We start from the raw sequence: 23,143 nt of genomic DNA, 5'->3' as shown, positions 1-23,143 counted from the left end.
GGATATCTCAGGCTCTTCATTCCTGCACATTTCCCCTCCCTGACCATATTCTTTTCTGCTGTTAGCTGGAAATGAGTTAATTTTGAAACAGCCAGTTCTGCAGAATTTATAATCTCAGCAAAAGAGCAAACACAGATACTGCCTATATTGCTCTAGACACTAGAATCGGATTATTTTTCAAAGAGCTCTAACTGCCTCTCCTTGAGGAGACTTGAGGTCTGGCTCTGTCAGAGTTTCCTGTTCAAAATGCTCACTTAATTTATTCATGTTAATTTTCATCAAAACTTATTAGAAGTAATGCAGATGTGCAAACAGCTGCTGGACTTCTTTCCAAAATGGTGCTAATAGAATTTGCTGTACTGGTGGTCTCCCCTCCTGTCTGCTCCTTGCTGGTTAGGAAGAAAATCCTATCCACAGGGCTTGAGTAGCAGATGTAATGCACAGCAGAGATTTCACTCCATCAGAATTATCTAAAAGTAATGCCAAGGATGACCTACATTTAATGAAGTAGTGCAGAATGCACTTTATTGAAGTGTCTGTCCTCAGTGCATTTGCTTCCTGTCATTGTTGGGGGGAGGGGGAGCTGTTTGCATCTGCTTTGTGGTTTGTTTTTTTTTTAAACATGGACAAAAAAGGAGCATGAATTAATGTTCAAAAAGGCTCAGCCAGAACTAAGGTGCCCTGCAAACTGGTAATTTAAGTCACAATATTTGCTCACGTGATATACAGGAGGACACAATTGAACACAGACACTGGAATCTGGAAAGCTAGAGTTTGATGACCTCATTCCATGGGGTCTATATGGAATCTGTCTTCAGTTAAAATGATTTTTTAACAACCAGTAAAAGACAAATACTGTTCTCCAGTTTCATCTTTGACACAGATCAAGCTCTCCTCAAAGAATCATGGAATATCTCAGGTTGGAAGGAACCCACAAGGACTATTAAATTCAACTTCCTGGCCCTCACAAATCATTTTACTAAAAGCATTATCCAGACTTTCCTTGATCCTATGTACTGAATGGTTAGGAAATCCCCTTACACTTGCATAATACTTAATTTTTGCCTCCTGACTGGGAAGTAGTATAGTAAGTGTTTGCGTCAGAAATTCCTAGAAGTCTCATAGATTTATCAGTATGTTTCTGATAAGGGCAAAATTACCATGTCACGCTATTTCATTTTTTATCAATCGGACCACAAGACAGGCAAGCCTCAAATTGATTCTGCACTGTGGTTGTGCATTTTTGGTAATTTTGGCATTCCTGATGCTTGTTCTTTAGGTGAAATAATGCATAAAATATTAGTTAAATAGATACACCCTTCCAGAAGTTTCTGCATTTTTAGTATGCAAACAACAGCAAAACAAGATATAAAATTTGAAACAAATCAGTATTTTTTCTACTAATTAAATTACCTCTCCTTTTTTTTCCAGTAAATTAATAGAGTATTCAGTACTGTGTGGCATAAGAAATGGTTTTGCTATTTGACATTACTTGATTTTGATTTTTAAAAATTTGAAAAGCGGATAGTTAACTAAGCAGCTGCTCCTGAAAACTGCTCTTAGAAAGCAATGATACCTTCTCCTTTGATAAAGAGGAAAAATGTGCTTCCAGGTAATTACGTATGTCTGTTTACATCAATGGTTTTCCTGCAGAAGAGCAATGCAAGATAAAAACTGAAATATAGCAGAATGTGCCCCAGAATGACATACAAAAACTAAAATCAGATATTTATCAGACATCATTAGAAATTCAGCAAAGATTTTGAGGCATTATAAGTTCTTTACTAACTGCAAAAACTACTCAGAAAAAGGCAGTGCAGGAAAACACAGTATTATACACAAGTGATATTTCTCAAAGAACATTATACAAACAAGTACCCACAGTTTCTTAATGTAACTCAGTTGCTGCCCATAAAAAAAAAACATGTTAAATAAATTCTGTAAAGACAAGAGTGGATGCTCTGCCTCCAAAGATACAATGACAGTGGTTAGTAGGCAGAAGAATGTGCTTTTGCTACATCATTTATTACCAAATCCTTAACACACAGGAAAAGCTCTCCCAAAGCAAGCATAGAAATAATTTTTTTATTGCTTCTTCTTACTTCAGTGAAAATGCTGGCACAACCCCCAGATGGTGCTGGCTTCCATTTTGTGTTTTCTGGGCACTTCCAGGTGTGCTTGTCTAGAAGAACTGAATATCCCAAAAGAACAGACCAAGAAGCCTATTTAGTCTGTTCTGCCTTCAAACTGTTTGCTAATCTTGCTCAACTATCTGCATTAATAATCTCTTTTCAGCAGGCATGCATAAATCCACTTCTATAGGCTTTTTGATTACCTAAAGTGTGCTGTTGTCTTCCAAAAGGAAATTAATTTAGGTCAAATTGTATATTATTTGACCTCATGTTATTGTTCTGCCTTGTCCACACAGAACAACAAAATACGTGTTTCCACAGGCAGATTTGCAAGGTAATGTGTGGCAGGCAGAGCGGTTCTCTCTAGCAGCACTTCTGCTAAAGTTAAGTCACAGATAATCTTCTTAACTTTACAGAATGCTAAAAGCTTGATCTTCTCATGCAATAAAACCCAAAAATACTAAAGTGCATACAACAATCAAACCAAGTTAGAAAGTATGCAAAACAATTTCAAGCATGCCATGCTACCTCAGAAAGAACAACCATTTAGCTTCCACTGCACAGATGAAAGGAGAGAACAGTTCTTGGGAGGACAATAAAAAGAGTGACGTTTTTCCTTAGCTCTCAAACAAACTTTTAGGAGGTCATAAAGGAGAGTGACATCTATTCATTTGCTGTGGTGTTAGCATATGGCAGGTAAAATTCAAGGAAAACTCAAGGAAATTCTTCCTTGACTTCTGCCCCCCTGTACCTGGGCCAGCACTCAGATCCACCGTGACCTCTCCTTCTCCCTTCGTCTCTCTCCAGCTCATCTCGTCAGGCTTCTGTCACTCCTTCCTTTGTCCCTCTGTCTCCTTTCACAGTCCCATCCACCATAGCTGTCCTCATAAATGGCAAGGCCAGGGAAGTAAAATCTTTTCATCTGCTCTGCCACTTGCTTGAGTTTGGAGGAGAGGCACAAGGATCTCATGAGTGGCATAAGGGAGGCAACTCACCTGTCTAACTTGTCACCTCCACCTTATTTCATGTCTACAGGACCTTCGGAAACTCACATTACTCACTGCTGATAAAGGTTTATTAGTCTCATACTGGCTGCCATCCAGAGTCAACTACACTGTATCAGAGCAGAAGGGTCTGTCCTTCCCTGTGAATGAACAGCTCACCTGGGAACTCACAACTATAACTGGAGAGCTCTATGTAGCATACTGGAGGAATTTTCTGAAGAAATGAGGTAACTGGCTTCACCAGACACTTCACTGAAGCTCAAAGCAATGCATGCTTCATAGTCCTCACTGAAAGTGAAAAGTAAGCAATCTTCCCCAGGTTCTGGTTTCAGCATCAGAGCTCAAGGCAGCAAGCCCTACATGCAAGTAATTCATTACACACCAGCTTGTGTGGCTTGCTCTCAATAGCAGTATAAATTACATTTCACCTGTTAACATCAGAAATCTTATAGACCAATAAATGTGTTGATTGATGACCAATAAGTACTGACTGATGAGGCTTCTCAGCAAATCTTTTACCTTCAACAGCTTTCTAAAAACCCCAGTATATCACTCTACATCTATAATTGTGCAACAATAGCTGTTTGGTTCAAGAAATTACTTTATTATTATTATTCATCAAGCAACTGGTAAATGTCTATTTCCACTATGGCTCAGTCACATGGTTTTACTGTGCCTTGTTGCTGTAATCCTCTTTCACCTTGAACGCCTTAAAACACCTCGCATTTGTTGATCTACTTCTCCTTTTACTCCAGTTCTGTGAAAACCCCACAGAACTAGTTCTCCTAACCTGTTGGAGAAACAGCATAACCAGGCACTATATGTTATCTTCGGTTTACCAACTTCTATTCGAGTATGTTTTCAGAAGTTTAAAAAAACTAGTGTTTTCACTATGCTTATCCAAAATGTTTTTCTTATTTTTAAAAAATGTAAAAAACCCATCCAGTGGAGCCCATCATCATAGCAGAGGTAAATTACAACTGCAGAAATCTGTGTCTCTATGCCTGTGTGATTCCAGTTTCAGCCTACCACTATGAAGCTCTTCTTGAAGTGGGGAACAGAAAGAAATGGTCAACAACAACAGTACTCTGACTGAAGTCTACCAAAGTTAGTCATATTAACCACAACTTTGCATGTATTTATATTTTTTAATATATTTATTTCCTCTCTTTTTTAATATATATTAATATATTTACTTTCTATAGTTTCCTATGCAGATAAGATACCGAAATTCATTTAATCAACTGGCATGTATAGTGAAATTGATTAGGCACAAAGTCTCCTCAGTCATTCTGAAGACGCAGTTTATTGTTAGTTTCAAGTTAAAAAAATACAGAACAGCTGACTTTAACCTCTTTCAGCCAAAATCACCAAACTGACTGTATATAGTTCATTCAGTTATTGGTTAACACATTATTTTGTCAACACCAGGAAAGAGAAGAAATTAGATTTAACATGATGGTACAAAGGTAGCTGAGCTCTGGGAATGGCAAAAATTTTGAAGAGGATGTTAAGTAGGGATTTTTTTTTCCTTTGATATCAGTTAGTTCTGAGCAAAGTAGACCTGATTCTGTAGGGCACTTTTGAGTAACAGCTGGATTGGTAAAGTTTCACATGCTAATTAGTCTATAAAAAATATTCTATTTTACTCTTAAGCACAGATGCCTGAAGATTCAGAAGTTATGCTAAATAAGTTGGGTTTTGTTCAACTTTCCTTGCTTTGAAGGAGGGAAGTCAGAAGAAAATAATCTTTTCTTTCTTTCAAGTGCTGTGATGGCTCAAAAGAGAAAAAATGCCTGATTCTCTCTTGTAACTTCTTGCCATGGATATCACACAAAAATAAATGTATTATTTCTAGCCTAGAAAATTAAAATTACAAGAAGTGGTACTTGTGAAGAAAAACCTTGGAGAGGAAAAACATTAATCAGATATGGCTTGACAAAGTCTTTGAATAACAGGACTTCTGCCAACAAATCTGAACTGCACTTACGGCCTTGTTAGAAATTGTGCCCGTTCAATGGGCAAAGGTATCAGTCTTAGCCCACAACAAAGTTACTTATTAACCAAAATCAAACCTCTATATGATAGTTTACTTATTACTTTCTCAAGAAATTACTCTGGAGTAATTTCTTGTTACTCTTACTACTTTTTCAACAACGTCTGCAGTCAGTAACCTAAAAACCTCTTCACATATAGCAAAGTCTGAAACCATTAACCAACCTTGAACTCATTTTTTTCCCCTTCATCTTACAAAGCTAAGAAAGATTAACAAAAGCACCTATGGTAACAATCATAAACACAGTTATATGAGTATATCTTTTATGTTTCAAGTCAGTCCTGAAGTCAACCCACTCACATAATTTTAGCTATTCTCCCTGATGAGACAGCATGGTCACTAATACCTTACTGATCTCCTTCAACAAAATGTCATCAAACCACTATCACTAATGATGTTGCAAATACATGGAGTTAATGAGTGGATGTAAATGCAATCAGTCAGGAATGGTCCCTTCCCAGAGGGTTTGAAAGTGCAGATTTTTTTCCACTGGGACAGAAATGAGGAATTATGAAAGTTGTAAACTTTCAGTTGTAAACTGAAAAAAACCCCAATGAAGTCCATTTGATGCTCTAGAGTCTGTTCAGTGTTAAGACTGGCAATTGTGGCACAGCTGTGAGGTAGTGTGGCTAGACAACACAACTGTTTTTTAACAGCTGGGACTGCTATCTTCCTGATAAAATTAGAGGCAACTGCTGTAACTATCTATTATCAGAGCACCTGTCGTATGAAGAAAGACTGAGAGAATTGAGGTTTTTTATCCTGGAGAAGGTTCCGGGGAGACCTTACTGCAGCCTTTCAATATTTGTAGGGGGATCATTAAGAAAAATGAGGACAGACTTTTCAGCAGCGCCTATTGCTATAGGGCAAGAGGCAATGGTTTTAAACTAAAAGAGGGTTGATTCAAGGTTAGATATAAGGCAGAAATTGTTTACAAGAAGAGCTGTAAAATGCTGGACTGGGTTACCCAGAGATGTGGTAAGTGCCCTATCCCTGGAAACATTTAAGATCAGGTCAAATGTGGCTCTGAGCAACTTGACCTAGTTTAAGATGCTCCTGCTCATTGAAAGGTAGGTTGGACTAGAAGGCCTTTAAAGGACTCTTTCATCCTAAACCATTCTGTAATCCTAAGATTTTACCTGGCAAAAATGAGGATATTTTTTAAAACATCATAAGTACAAAGTGATTATTAGGACCAAAAAATGTATTAAAAAAATACAACTTCTGTCAGACAGGAAATGAATGGTCAATGCTAGTGGCTTTCTTCTTCTGTTTCAGGATAAAATAAATTTATGTTGGGGACAGTGAATTAGGTATTAAATACTAATGTGTTCTCACATGTTGTGGCTAAGTTCCTTCCATTCTCATTGCTTATTTATCCTCATGTAAGTAAGATATCTTGCAATAGAAATATTAATGCATAAGCACATCAGTAAATGCTTCCTACTGCACAGCTCACCACAAATTCTTTGTAATACTTCTAAGGAGTTAACAGACTTTTATTAGCTACATAATAATCCCCGAATCTGCTTTTTCTAAAGATACTCTTCCTCCCCTTCTCATAATATCAAACCAGAAACTAAACATTAGCATGAAACAGAGTCAATGACCCTACATGTACTTACCATGTACCACATGCTTGGCCACTTGGGATCATTGAAATAAGTGGATTGGGTACCACCAGGTTTATAATCCCTCTTTATCCTTCTTTTAACCACCTGCTGTTGTATCCACTCCACCTGCCAACCAGGAAAACATACAGAGAACGTTACGGTTCTGCGGAGATTATCAAGAAATGTGCAAAAACTTGGGATTGTTCTTATTACCACACTCCACGGCATATTTCATATTAAAGAGTTCATTTTGGCAGTAGAAATCATGCAGATCATCTTGACATACTGTTCACTAAGGAATACATTCAATTTAGCTAGCATTACAAATCTACCCGAACAATTGCTTAAATACCCTGCTAGAAGGACTTCATTGGGTACTACCTTTTAAATACTATCATTTTTTCCGATTTCTCTTTACCAGATTTACTCTTCTCTTGAATTTATAAAACCTCTCACACAAAATGTAACAGCATATTACAATGAGTAATTAAGTGAAATTCTAAAAGGGTGAGTATGTTTTTATTTTTATCTTTCTCTTCCATAAACAAAAATAGTAAAAAAATATATTCAAAAGTTTTGCTTTTAGACCAGTATTTAAATCACTTTCACCACTCAAGAGAGAAACAAAAACCCCAAAACTAAACTTCATTTCAAGTAAAGCGTCAAGATTGACTCAGAGAGGCACTCTGGAATTTTATTTTACACTAAGCACTCCCCTGTGAGAAATAGCTGGATACTGAGCAACAGCTCTAATTAAAACAAACACAAAAATGAGCTTGAAACAGGAAAAGAAATGTAAGTGTTAAAAATTTAATTCCGAAAGTTATTTTTGTCTGCCTGACACCTCTTCAAAGATTCTTGACACATCCAAAGGAAGGTGACCCCAAAAGTGACATCAACCTTAGATCAGAGGGGACTCTGCACCTATTTCTGTATCAGCCATTCTAAAAGGGAGCTAGTTTCAAGAAATATAAATAATATGAACTAACCACAGAAAAAGCCCATGGTATATTCACACACATCTAGCAGCTTATATATTTATGCTGAATTGTTTCAAGGGATATAAATACAAAAATTAATTCACATCTCTCCAAGCAAGACATTCATCTTCTCCTAGCAGCCAACTCTGCACCTTTTATTTGTGATGTCTGAATATCTATGTATGCCCACAAACTTACAAATATATCAAAGACGTTACTTTCAGGTCGCATATTTGTTTGCCACTCGTCAGAGACACTATTAATATTTATCTTTAGCAGGCTAATCTCTCCACTGTGCATTCACAACACAACTTCAAATTCTTAGGTAGACACACCATAGCATCTGGCCTCTACTTCTTGGTCAGAAAAAAATGGAGAAAGACATGTCTGAATTTGTCCAGAGAGGATGCTTAGGACAGTCCTTATAGAGGCTGGATGGTTTTCTTGGTTTTCTTCATAAAGAAGAAATGAAATTTTCCCTTTCCAAGAACTAAGTTCCGGATCAAAAGTATTCTTCTAGAGGCTAAATTATGCAGTCTAAGAACACAGACTATTGGGTAGAGCTGGCACTGAAACTCATTTCTCTGTTAAATCTTCTAGGAACAATTGTTAGTTGCTTTCTGATTCTATGAGAATGGAGAAATTTCAGAGTGTTTCTCTCTTGCTTATTGTCCCCTCTTCCAGTACCATTTGAAATTCCCCATGACACAACAAGAGCCAACTGCTCCCTTCAGATCTGACTGGATCCAGGTGTCCTCTGCAAGAGGTGACAGCTAATCGGGCTCAGGCTGTTTGATGTAACAAAGTCTGGAGGCCTGTAGGATACACAAAGCATGTCTGGGCAAAGGCCAAAGAAAGTAAAATCAAAAGACTATGGTAGGCACTAAGCCTAATGGCTGCTTTAAACTGGGAATAACAAGCCTCTCTAACTAGCTCTCTCCCCCATGAAAAAGATTGATTTTTAACTGAATAATGAACCTTATTGTCCTGACCTTTGCTGCTAATATATGCCTTCTTTTTCAGACCCTCACAACAGAAGCTTGTTATTCTTCAAAGCTTCTCTTTTTTTCAGGTAGCCCATGCCTCCCAACACAGCACAAACCAAGAGACTGGCATCCTATGTACTGTTTTGTCTCTGACTCCCCACCTGCCTGGACTGCCACAGACCACGGGCCCCACTTCTATTACTACTATTTAGCAGTCATTAACAAAAAAGCTTCAACAAGTCTGAAAAAGCAACCATGGCTTTCAGGGCTTATACAGATCCACTTTCCAAGTCTTATTATGAGATTTGGATCTCAGTGCTAGAAACATGTTCAGCTGACTGAGGAGTCTAAAGTTTCTGTGCTGCAAGAATATTTACTGTTATCTTGACTCACCCTTTGCTGAAGAGATTAACCACATGAGTATGTTAACCATGCTGAGAAAATTGTAAGTCAACAAATTTCAACACTTCACAGACCAAAACCACACAGAGCACACCCTTGGTAACTCCTATCTTGAGTCTGCAGGGAGGAATTAAACCTACCACCAACAGAATCTAAAGATCTGACAGTGCTGCAGAAGTGTCCACAAAGACAAACCAATGACACAGACTCAGCTGAAGGGGATTAAACCTCTGCCACTGCTACCTCTAGTTTAGATGCATGAACATTAACGAAAGAACTCACCAACACTACTATTGCCTAGAGGAGCCATAAATCAGAGACCCGGGCATCTAATTTGGCATTAGGGACTCCCATGCACCAAGGCTTCTATAGGAACTACAATGAGCAACTGTGAGAAGTTTTGGAAAAACACCCTTCCTTTTTAATGGAGCCAAAGAAGTAAACATTTTCCTGGAACCTGTGAAACATACAAGTTAAAGAAGAACTTCAGCAACCTAATACCATTTCTATATGGATAAAATGAAAGGAGTTTTCCTGACTAGACAAACTCTTAGCCAAACGCTCTACTCATTCACAGTGACATATTGTCTCCATTGATTATTGCCTATTCAGTGACAAATATGTGCTCATCAATACAAATATTTGAATATAAAGACAGCATAGTATTGGTGGAGACTGGCGCATGCATACCTTGCTGCCTCAAAAAAAGCCCAAATCATTTCTTTTCTCCATTTCCTTTATTTCAGACAATATTATGGAGAATAGTATCAGTTATTTAGTCCAAGCAATCATAAACACTACAGCACTGCACACTTCTAGTTTATATGTACATATATAAACTGGAATATACATCATTTGACACATAAAGAATTTTCAATATATGTATATGCATGTGTTTGTATGAGACTTTGTATCAACTGAGTTAATCTGCAAGCCTGCAGTATATTTTAGTGAGATGCAGGTAAATATTTTTTTGTATCTTATCTACCACTCTTTAACAAAAGACTCTCTGTTGCAGGGCATGCCCCTGTTACATGCCGGATGTTGCCCATAGTTCCTATTTCCTCAGCTCCCAGCAAAATTAGAGAAAACATATGAAACAGTAATTTTACAGAAGGGCTGTGCAGCTTGAATGATCAGACTCAAAACCAGTAAAAGAAACATGTCTTCCCACAAGACTTAATGATAATTTTATGTATGCATAGAATTGCTCTAAGTAAAATAGCTTAATTTCATACAAATAAAGATGTGGGCAAACAGCACATTTGCCTAAGTATGCATATGGAAAGACAGCGCAGGTAGCACTTTAATGATGGAAGGCAAGCATCTAGATGGAATAGACTAGAAGCATACAGAATATTTCAGTTGTAATGGAGCTACAGTGACCATCTAGTCCAACTGTCTGATCAATTCAGGGATCAACAAAAATTAAAGCATAATATTGAGGGACTTGTCCAAATGTGTTTTTAACACTGACAGGCCTGGGGCATCATGCACGTCTCTAGGAAGACTATGTCTTTGACCAACCTCTTGGTAAAAAACTGCTGCCTGAAGTCCAGAGTGAACATCCCCTATAATGCAACTCTGAACTGTTCCCACATGCCCTGTCACTGGATACCAGAAAGAAGAGATCAGCATCTCCCTCTCTCCACCCCCTCCTCAGGAAGCTGTACAGGGCAATGAGGTTGCTTCTCAGTCTCCTTTTCTTCAAACTAAACAAACCTGGTGTAAAACATTAGGACTCATCCTGTATAGCACAGGTAACCACATCAGTTAAAGGGGGAAGTCAAACTAACCACTCTCAGTCAGTGACCACGCACTGTTAAGAGTGAGACATTGCAGGATGTTAGAGTAATCTGAAACATCCTGACATGCCTGATCACAGTCCTACTTACAGCTTTGCCTGGAAGGTGTTTAGCAAATCTCTTATGTTGAGATCTGCTGATGAATTGTTTTTATTCTGAGGTATATTGATACAACCTTTTAGAACTTCATTTAAACATCACTGGAAAACAATATACTCATCTGACAAGTCAATGCATACAATTTTGTTTACAGAAAATATCAGTGCCACTTAAATGGAATAGTTTACTCTACATTGTACAATCATTAGGTTATATTAATGAAAACAAGATCAACACTCGGAAGTTATATTAGTACTGTAACACATACTACCTTTGAGTATTTTATGGGTATTCATCCATACATTACTCTAGAATGCCTGGTGTATTTTGGATTTGTTTGATTCTGTATAAAAGGAGCACATTTGTATAAAAATTATATTTCTGGAGTAATTAATTATACAGAGTCTCATTTCTTGCCAAAAGGTGAGTCTATGCAAACAATGAAGTTCATTTTAACATTTCCATAAAGTCACACTTACTGAGAGGTAACAAAAGACATTTTCCCATTGACCTCAGCCTCAAAAGTTCCATTTCCTAAGTGTCTAGAAATCAAAGCCGAGCCAGACTGGAGAACAAACTATTTTTAAAAATCACCCTTTTCAGTCTCCTCAATTCAGGATTCACAGCATTGTTTTGCGCATGATTCAGCTCTTCTTCACAGACCTGCATGGAATACTGCTATGGCAATAAAACTCTCTGAGCTAATTCAACCACTCTTTTTCTATTTAAGTGATAGAATTTGAAATGAAATGAATCAAAACTACTTTCTACCATTTTTAGCTTCATTGATTCAATAGAATTCTTGGGAAAAAAAACCCATGTCGGTATGCTGCAGTAAGACCTCCCTCACCCAGAGTTACTAACAAAATAAAATTTGATAAATGAAAAAAAAAACCTTACATGCTGGGGAAAAAATCCACCAATTTATCAAAGCAGCATGATTTTTAACATACAAACTTTGTTGCGAAAGATAATTTTTTTCAAATATACCATGACAGGGTCTGCTAGAATAAATATTTCAGAATTATTAAAAATGTGTCAACTCCAATATGTGAAAATACCATTACTACACAGCAGAAGTTACAGGCAAGCTGAAGGTGTAATCCTTTCCATTTTGAGGAATATCATGATTGGGGTAAAAAAATTTTTTTAATTCTGAAGTAAGTTACAAATTTCATACCAGAATCTATGTGACTTTTATGACAAAATTCAATGTGAAGGTGTGGATCTGGAGTCTGTGAAAAAGAGATCCTTCAGGTGCCACTCCTAATTGAAACTGTAACTGTAACCCTTCTACTGTCTCCTTCACCTCCATCTGTCCTACACCTGTAAGAAGAAACTGTAAATTCCTTCTCAGGTAACAAGGGAGGAGGTGTCACAGGAACACTATAGATTGAAGAGAAAAAGAGAGAGAAAACCCACACAGCACATGGAAGGTAACACCCAGTAAACAGACCAGCAAAACGAGCTACGTCATCTCATGGAAAACAGGCACTGAACAGCAATGCAGCACTGTTACTCAGAGTTTGCCTGCAGACGGATTGCTCTGGGCAAGCACCCTCCCTCCCTGTTAGACAGTCTCATGCTGCATCTCCTACACTTCATTCTTTTCTTGCCTAAGAACCCTCAACACTCGTACATGTGAGTTCTGAAAGACCCTCTACAAAAGGACAGAAGTGAGGATAGCACACTCTGAGATAAAATATGAGACTGTGCTATTCTGTCCCAGAATAGGCCATAGGAAAAAAATTGCACCAACAGTTTCTGTCTTAGCCGGATGCCAACCAGTAGGACATTGACAGACTTGTGAGGTGAGCAAGACCAAGTGTGAGGTCCTGCACTTGGGTCAGAGTAATCCTAAACCTCAGTACTGGTTTAATGAGTAGATTGAGAGCAGCTTTGCATATGGGTAGATGAAAAACTGGAGATGACCCAACTCACATTCACATCCCAAAAAGCCAACTGCATGCTGGGCTATATCAAAAGACACTTCTCTGCTTTACCCTCTGGAGTGCTGCATCCACCTCTGGGGTCGCCAGCATAAGACAGGCAGAGGAAGGCCATGAAGATGGTCAGATGGCTGGAGAACCTCTGATATCAGGAAGAGCTGAGACAGCTAGGATTGTTTAGCCTAGAAAAGGTGTTTGGGGAGATCTTATGGCAACCTTCCTGTTCTTGGGGGGGACCTATGGGAAGGATGGGGAAGGTCTCATAACCAGGAAATCAGTCTAGTGATAGGATGTGGGGTAATGGTTTAAACAGAAAGAGAGTAGGTTTAGATTGGATATTAGGTAAGGTGAATGTTCTTTACTCTGAGGATGGTGAGACACTGAACAGGTTACCCAGAGAAGCTGTGGATGATCCCATCCGTGGAAGTGTTCAAGCCCATGTTGCATTGGACTCTGAGTAGCCTGGTCAAGTGGAAGGTCTTTCTGCCTATGGCAGGAGAGTTGGAACAAGATGATTTTCCAGCCCAAATGATTCTATGATTCTATGTTTCTAACAAAACAAGCAAGCATCTTAGTTGTCTTGTCATTATGTTTTCTGTGCCACCAGCTCTACTTAAGTGTATCATTTGACAACATTCTGTTTTTGCATTCACCTTGTAATGAAACCAAAAGGACAATGATTTAGGGTAAAGTGAGGAGGACATATTAATATCCAAGGGCCATACCTAGATTAGTGAAGAAGAGACCCAAGCCATTACTCAGGAGTGCAGGAGAGATGATGAAGACTATTGACACTTGCTAACTATGTGCAAGTCACAAAAGTGAGACCCCCAAAAATTTGACCTCTCATCTTAAGAAGAATTTTGTGTCCTTTTTTTGAGCATAATTAAAACCCCAGCTATTTTCTTAACCTATTATTCTTTGATTCACAATAGCAACAGCCTGTTTTCACCATAAACATACATGAAGATAATTAGTAAAGTAGATGTTGACATACGATAAGACCATGGAAAATTACTGCAGATACCATTTCACAAATGTAGGGGTCTAAAGTTAGATAAAAAGTTATTGACTCCAGCAGTGCTATATGATGCATTCTTGCTGATAAAGTGTTTCTTCAGCAAGGGTCAATGACAATCCACAATCAAAGCAGCTGTCAAAATTACGTTACAGATTCTGAAAAAAAACCAAGATAAAACAAGAAACAGATGTTAATACAGGCTGAGCAGAAACAAAAAAAAACAGAGAAGACAGCAGATAATCCTGGAAATTACCACTTAACTCCAAAGAAACACATCTTGCACAATACTAAGGCCAAGCTACTGCAGTGTCTCCCATGCACCAAAGCTGAAATTCAGTGCACATTTTTCCATCTCATAGCCTAGAAAAGCCAGTCAGTCCTGGTATGACTTAAATGTTTCTATCTGCTTTGCTATGTATTTGTGATCAATTGTAGCAATACAGCCATAGTTCCACATCCATGAGGTACAAGAATCCACAGCTATGGATTTTAATGGAACTGAAGTGTCCTTAAATCCATACATATCAGCCTAAAACTATGTGGAAAAAAGTCTTCTTCCTTTATGAACAAGACTGCAGAGGCATAAATTGTGAAGAGAAAAGGGAACAACCTGGCTAGTGATGAAGGAAGACAGTCTCTGTACCAAGGTAGTTTAATAGCAGCCAGAGCTGCTGGGAAAGACAAAAGCATCACACTGAAATTCTGGAGAAGCTCAGCATATCTATTGCTGGCCAGGATCTCTGTACGACTGGAAAACCAGGGGACAATCCAAGGCAAAAGGATTTACATTTTCTCTCATTGGGGAAGTCATGACAGGTTTTCTACTCACAGACACAGTTGTAGTAACTGATGATGAACATGGCTACGGCCACTGCCCAACCTCGGCCCATCTAGTGTACTGTACCACAGCTGACAATAAAGCAGCTTACATCATTGAATACAATGTTAGTATCTAGAAATACCTGGTCTTGGGACAATGTAATCGTCTTTTCATCATTGCAATACAGTGGGAGGATTAGTATTTGTATCACTCTGAACGTAAACTTTCACCTCACAACTCCCTAAAACTTCATATTCTTAATAAACCAAAAGGCTGATCCAGCACCCACTAGAGGATAAAACTTTGAGCTCTCTAAACTTCATTAGCTTTGGAGTCTAACATCTGGCATCCCAGACAGCTGATCTTGGATTCCATGTCTGTATTACTGTAGCAATTATTCTATATATTAAAAAACCTGTTGAAATTTCTGATGTGATATTTTTATTAGATTAGTCCTTCAACTTATGTCATAAATCATGTAAGTCCTTCAGACATCTACATGTGCTGCTTTAAGGTGGCCTTAACTCATTTCGTGACATCTTAGGAAGACAAATCTCTACCACAGGGTTAAATTCAAATGTCAAAAATACCAGTGTAATTCCAAAAGTGTTGATTCAGTCAAGAGTTTCCCATGGTTTCAACTGTCATTTAGAAAATCCACTGAGAATTAGCAAGACAGTAAAAGTATTCCATAGTCAAGTGATATGTAATATCCATCAGTGGTATACTGGACTTCCCAGAACCAAAACCCCCTTAACAGAATGTAAGAAATCATCACAAATAACTCAGCCTATTTCCAGCACTTTCGCTTAATGTTGTTTTATCACATAAGTCTGATATGGAAAAATTCAGTCACAGAACATATACTAAATATCAAATTAAGCAGTTTTCTGATCAGATTACTTTAAACCACAGAAAAACTTGATCCCATTTGGGTTTATTTGATTGTGCCTGTCTTGCTATTTTCTATCCTTAATCATAGGAAAAGGATAAAGTATTTTCTTCCAAGCTGACTCTGTTTATAGCATATACTTAGAAGTAGTATATAAAATTCAAAATTGAGCCAAAGTGCTTATACTAAGCTTTGGTTTTATAGGTTTTTTTGAGTTTTACACTTAATGGAAGTATCAGTGGCATATTATAGAGCATCCCATTTTCCTAGTTCCTTGGCATTTCAGATGCCTTTGCAGTACAACTTGATTATTACTCTTATTTAGAATCATAGAATCATAATGTTGGAAGAGACTCTTGGAATAATCAAGTCCAACCATCAACCCAGCACTACCACTGCGTTCAACATTAAATCATGTCCTTTAGTGTCATATCCAGAGGGGTTATGACTCTGGGATATGGTGTATCCAGGGAAGATGACTCCACTTCCCTGGGCCGTCTGCTCCAATGCTTTACAAACCTTTCCATATTTTCTTTTTTTAAAATATGTAATCTAAACCTCCCTTGGCACAACTTGAGACCATTTCCTCTCATCCTGTTATTTGCTACCTGGCAGAAAAGACCAACCCTCAGTTTCCTACAGCCTCCTTGGTATGACACCAAGAGAAATACAATTCCACAGAATAAAATACATAGCACTTCGTGTGCATTTGCCACTTGCAGAAATTTTTATTTAACTTCCAGCCTTGTCCATGTTTTGAGTCAGAAGCAGGAAGGAGCAAAGTTGTCTGATGAAGGCTGCACACATTCAAGCAGCACAGCTGTGAACTGGACATAGCTGCCTGGCACCTCCTCTGAACCATTAAAACTGGCGAGGATCTGCTAAGAGTAAAGCAGATCAGCCAAGGATGATGAGTGGCTTTTCAGTGACATTGGCTTTTCAAAATAATACTAAAAGAAAGGATTACAAAAAAGTTGGGTAGTGGGGAAATTATTTTGCTTTGTTTTGGGGAGGATGTCTTTCCCGCTCCTTTTTCCTGCCTTCAATAATCTGTCAAGAACCTGTCAATAATTCCAGATATGACAAATTATCTATGTGTCTCATGATTTCTTGCTGTCCACCATTTAGAATAGTTGGGTGAAATAACAACCACTGGAATTAAACACGATGGTCTTGCCTGTCAAAAGCAGGAAGACAGTTGCATTAAAACCTTGATCCATTATGCCAGGAGTACACATTGCTGCCAGAATGTATTCCAAACACAAGAGAGAGAGAAAAAAAACTTTTATTTTTTTATGAATGCTCTGCAATACAACCTGTATCATCAACATCAGAAGAAGCTGGATATCCTTCAGAAATGGTGTGTAGAAGCTGTTCTGTTACATTTCTATACAGTCAGTTCTGAGATGTGCCTTTCCAAAAATGTGTTTTGTTTCAATTTCTCCCTCTCTCCCTGCTGATATTTTGGCATTTGGCCTAGCGGAATCAGCTGCTTCCGGAGTGCTGCATCTTTCTACAGTTCAAAACTAGGATCTCCTCAGTTCCTCTTCTTCTGACCCTTCCTGACATCCAGCAATTTTACAGTCCAGTAGCCAAACCACCAATTTGCTGTCTTTCTTAATACTCTCAATGCAAACTGACTTTTAACAACAGCTTAAGCACACTTAGTGGAACACAAGACCACTGAAGCTGTCAGAGCTGTTCTCTTCACTAACAAGGTCTTAGAATACAGATTAAAAATTAGAGGACTAAGTCCCCGTTTTTAAAAAAAAAATTAGTTGTCCTATCATTTTTCACCTATAAATGCACTTTGCTGCTAAAAAACATAGGAGCAAGTATTACTTTACTGGAACTGTAAAGAAACTCAAATATTAGCACCTACTAGCATCTAAGGACTATGGATTGCAAATATCTTCTCTTTACAACCCTCTGCTTTTACATGTTTATAACTGCTATGATGAAATTGTCTTCTTAAGGCTTTAAATTTCCCACATATATATTTACCTAAAGTGCTTTTGCCATCATTAAGGCTGAGTAAAATCCTGTAGTGCTTCTGGAATTGTGTGAGGAATGCAACACCCTTTTCCTTTTTAGGTTCCAAATGGACTTTCCTTGTGTTTCTTGTTCATGAGTTTGTTTCCAAACTGCATTTGCACTTATAAAATAACGCTGCACAAGTCTGTGATCTGCTTTCACACACACTGTATGCCCCTCCATTAATGGTCTCAATTTGAGTGAGGATGAGCGTTCCCAGCTTGCACAGGAGAGCAAATATGACAGATGCAAGAAAGATGCAGACATTAAGCAAGAAAGCATTCTGACAGAGTAGTGAGAGAAAATCTTATCCCAGAATGGAAAGACTTCAGAAAGCATCTAAACTGGAGATGGAACGAGATGATTTTTAAGGTCCCTTCCAACCAAACCAAATCAACAACTCGATGTCTAATTAAGTTAGCTATTCTGCACGCTGCATATACCTTTTGCACTCTCAGTAAAAGCAACTGCAACCTCTACTAGTCCCTGCTCAAATCAGCTGCTAGCTGAAGACTCTCACAGTGTGCTGCACCGCACTGGTGTGCATGCTGCTCAAAAAACTTCTCCAAACTTTAACTCCATGATCATGATGCTAACATATCCTCTGGTAAAGCAAGGGCTAGACAAAGGGTTTTTTCCTCCTTGTTTTTCTTATTTCATTGATGTACAGTCAACTGTGCACTTATGATATTCTGGACTGTTTTAACACTTATAAAATATAAAGACGGAAAGAACCAAAAGAAGTATTGATAACTAGTTATCTGTATCTTAAGTACTTTTAGTTTGTAAAATAAGATATCAAGTGCTAAATGCAGTCAGGTCTAGTAAGATGTTTTTCTGAATTTATCCATTGCTGGGATTAGCACTGCAGCTCCAGCAGTCTGCACAAGAAAATTGTAACTATTATCACGTATGAACCCTACATTTAGTTCCTAAGACACATAAATATGTTTTTGTTGAGGTTCCTCTAGAGGCAGTGAAGGGAAACATAGAGACAGTGATGGAAAAAGTACAAGACTTTTTTCCCCACTTTGCCCCCAAACCCTAGAAACTCAAAAGGTATGTTGCATTTAGAATCTTCATCTTACTATGTCAACGTAGCATTGCATAACACCAACTTTCAAAAATATTTGCTCCCTACACAGCAAAAGCATGCCGTGAAGGGACTTTTCTCCCCAGTTATTCCTAAAGAATATTTCTACATATTTTTAAGATTCCCAAGCAAATTTCTGTAACAAGATCTAGGCTACAGCTGGAAATACTGTCACTGATACTAACCTCTGCTCAACATGTTTGTTAGAAATAATTTTAAAAGCAGAACACACTCTACAAAACAAAAGCCAAGGAGTCCTATTGCCACAAGCCCCAAATTCACCAAGTGCAGAGAGGTCAAAGAACATGATTTCTCAAATGAAAAATCCCCCATGGTATGAACAGTTCTAAGGTAAAACCCAGCTACAATTCAGCCAATGTTTTTAAATCTTTGAGACTTACCATGCTCAAGACATATGTTGGTCTGCAAAATTCAGAACAGACTATTTATATATTTTTTCCTTCTCTTACTAGCATGAGTCCCTTGCAAAGGCCCAGGTCATTGCATATACGTGGAGACTTTTGCTTTTGCCTCTCTGAAACCAGAAGGCTTCAATTACATCAAAGTCAGAGACAAATGAAATCTGCATCATTTCCACTATTCGTTATCCAGAGAGTTTTAGTTACTTCTGTGAGAGATTGCTGAGTGCTTGCCTGCAACTTTAGAGTCAGCCAACATCTTTCTCATTGACCATAAAGTCTAGAGACTTTAATAGCAGCGCTACCACAATCCATAAAGACTGCTGAGCAGTGGAATGGGATAACTGACAGCTAGTCCAACACTTCATTAGGAAGAAGAGAAACCTAAAATTTGGTGTTCATTTTCTGCACAGGGAACAGCATTCTACCTATGGAGGATACAAAACCAGGGGAAGGATGAACCTTGGGTGACTGTAATCTAAAAATGAAAAGCCAGTATCACATGAATATATAGGGCCTTCCCTTTTTACTCTACTGGCCAAATCCATTGCTTCTATAAGAGGAAGTATCTGTTCTTCAGTCAACAAATTTTGTCACAAAATGGTAATTTCTCCTTATTTACAATAGGTAGAAACATTTAATGAAGTTAATTGTAGCACTAGTGAGACAGGTTTATTTCTGAAGAACAAAAGGTTTATTAATGTCTAATTAATAGCTGATTTGCTATTTGTACTTAAAGAAACAAAAAGTACTCATTGAAGCTTCCTAGTGAAATAACCTTTTGATGCTTTCTACTAGAAGCACAAAAATGGCCAGTAGGAATTCAGTGTAATAGTTTTAGAAAGGGAAAATATTCACTGTTGGGAAATATGGAAGTTTTTATTGAAATAGATTAGTGTATTCAGTTACCTACATTTAGATTTCCCTTTCGTCATGATTACACATGATTTCATCACGATTTCATCAGGTGTTGGCATCTACCACAAAGGAGCTTTGTCCCCTCAATATATCTAATTTCAAGTATATTAAAAAGAAGTATTTGATTAGATTCCATTTTTTCACTTGTGCCAAGTCATTTTACAGAACTCCTTGGCAATGACAATCTCATAGCTAACTTCAGGAAAAGAACTGCAGATTAGTTGAGGGGTTTTAACTGGCTGACTTCCTAATTAATGCAGCAAATGAGGAATTAATTCCTCCTCTCCCACACACGGGAAAAAGTGAAAACATTATTTTGCAGGATTATATTCTTAAACTATTTTCATATCATTATTTTCTTAAGATGGTAAAGAGATGAGGAAGGAACCTGATAAACCTCAAGATGGCAAGGAGAAGGCTCAAGATTTTTACCAGAGTTCTTTTTGAGAAAGAAACAACACTCTGGTCCGACACTGGGTTTCTGTGATATTGCAAAAACTGGATAAAAAGGGTGGGGCACTGAACATATTGGGTTGCTGCAGAACCCACCTGGAGTGCTGCATTTAACTCAAATCTTCAGTACAGGAAGACTTGCTGGCAGTGAGTCCAGAGAAGGGCTGCAAAATGGTTCGTGAGCTGAGGTACCTCTTCTATTTGGAAAGGCTCAGAGAGGTGAGGTAGTTTATCCTCAGGAAAAGAAGGCTCCAGGGAGACCTTACTGAGGCTTTTCAGTATGTGTAGGGGACAAGTAAGATGGGGACAAACTTTTTAGGAGTTGCTACAGGACAAGGAGAATGGTTTTAAACAGAAAGAGGGAATCAAGATTAGATATAAGGAGGAAATTGTTTACAACGAGAGTGGTGAAACCCTGGACCAAGTTGTCTAGAGAGGACAGGTAGATGCCCCATCCCTTGAAACATTCAAGATCAGGACAAACAGAGCTCTGAGCAACCTGATCTAGTTGAAGATGTCCCTGCTCATTACAGGCAGGTTGGACTACATGACTTCCAAAAAGTTTCTTCCAACTCGAACCATTATAGAATTCTGCGGTAAGGGAAAAACCTGCTACTAAATGGAGATGGAGCTACTTTATTGGTATACTCACTGGGCTTTATCTCTGTCTTTATTCTAGGTCTAGGTGCATTCTGAACTGCTGAATAGTCATTAGTGAGTGATGAATGAAAGTAAGTGTGATGCAGCCTCATCACACAAAACATATTCTTGATTCCTGCTGAAGCAACACCTATTTCCCAGGGATTTTTGCGGCTGATTAATATAGTTTAAACGAAAACTAACATGACATTCACCCCTATAAGTACAGGTTTCAATTACCATAGAGAAAACAACCAGCCTACCAACCAACCAACTCATACAAAATTTACAGCATAATGAACAGTTAAAATAACTAGTATTCTTATCAGTGAACAGCAACTTCATATTTCAAAAAGCCCTGAAAAAAAATCCAAGTTGTAGGACTATTTGCTCATGTTTACATGAAACTAATTAATACTCCAGAAGCAGGTGACATAGAGAGATATTGCTATTCCCTCTCATTCATTGTGATTCAGTTCATGCTTTAACTCACCCAATAACAGGCTCCTTGAAAATAGCAAAACCTATTCTTGATTTTTAGTAAGGATTGCTCATGTAAAAGCTTTTTCAGGTAATTAATTACAAGGACCACAGTGGTAAATATTGGATTATTTAAGAACTAACTTACACTTCCAGTCAAACTCTGAACATGAAAAGAGCATGACGGTTCCTATTATTTTGCAACAAAGTAGCATCATACTGATTCTTGCTCCCTGTGTGTTTGTACATTTTATAGCTAACCATGCAGACATCAGTAACTTACCCGGGCCCACTGTGTAACTGTTGTGTTATCCTGTATATCTAACAAAATCTTTTTGTTCACTAAGATTTAACAACTAAATACCACCTTATCCATAATAGCATTCTCATCTAATTTCTCTAAGCATTAAGTCCATGGTGATGGCTTTAAAAATCCAGGTTACTCACAGCTACTACAGTTCTGCTCCCCTTTGCACTCTTATGAACACAACTGTTCTACCAGTAATAACAACAGGCTGCTGGCATTACTTTCTTATCCTCTGAAAACAGCCCATATAATTTGGTGTCATCGAAGAAATGCTTGCCAGCGTTTTACATGCTGATACCATGAGTTCTGTTTATCTTGATACAGCAAAGATAAGACTTTCTCCTCCATCATACTGCTACACTCTGTGTGTGGTTAGATCAGGCTGCGTAAAATATAAGTGTCTGCGAGTAATGTTTTTCCAGGTATTCTGATCCTGGGGTAGAGTTGACAAAGGCATGACACTACTGCAAAATTGTGCTCAAGCAGAGTATCTTCCTTATTGAAAGGTAGCCTTACTTCTTATTGCAGTAAGACTGTAAATCTTTCTGTTTCTATCTTATGTAGTCTTTATGTTTTTATGACCCATCAAAACAGGATTCAAACCCCAAATAAACCTACTCAAAATTTATCAAAATTAGAAAAATATGAGATGCCGTCTTAGTAGAGATTGATAAAGATGCACTATGCTCCAAAGTTGGCTGATGTCACACTTTACAGGAAAACAAATTATTAATTCCATGGTTTTTAGCGTCACTGTGGGCCTGATGTCTTTTTCAGATCTCTGTTGTGATAGGAGACTCTGGGGACCCCATGAGAAAACAGAACAAACTTTAGTACATCTATTTGAGTGTATTATCAATCTTTTATCTGCCCTCTATTACCTTAAGAACAGTTATCTTCTAGGATTATTTATGCTACCTATTCTGTGGGATATACCCAGAATATTTTTTTATCATATTAATCACAAATTTGATTATCACAGCTCTTCACTAAAAACTCTTCATTTTATGTAACAGTTCAGAATAAAAAGATAAATAAAAT

General features: G+C 37.9%; 1 protein-coding gene across 8 annotated transcripts in view; it reads right to left on the bottom strand.

Moving 5' to 3' along the window:
* Positions 1-23,143, bottom strand: part of PCSK5 (proprotein convertase subtilisin/kexin type 5) — a 222,544-nt gene that overhangs the window by 173,024 nt on the left and 26,377 nt on the right. For 7 of the 8 annotated variants that reach the window (XM_038125793.1, XM_038125785.1, XM_038125786.1 and 4 more), the window contains exon 3: positions 6,818-6,931. In XM_038125793.1, the coding sequence (XP_037981721.1) occupies positions 6,818-6,931 (114 nt within the window). Of the gene's footprint in view, positions 1-6,817; positions 6,932-14,053; positions 16,397-23,143 lie in introns of those variants that run through there. The other variant, XM_038125789.1, reaches the window with a different exon arrangement.

The sequence above is a fragment of the Motacilla alba genome, chromosome Z, assembly GCF_015832195.1.
Source record: "Motacilla alba alba isolate MOTALB_02 chromosome Z, Motacilla_alba_V1.0_pri, whole genome shotgun sequence".
Classification (NCBI taxonomy): domain Eukaryota; kingdom Metazoa; phylum Chordata; class Aves; order Passeriformes; family Motacillidae; genus Motacilla; species Motacilla alba.
This window is presented reverse-complemented; position numbering and strand designations above follow the sequence as displayed.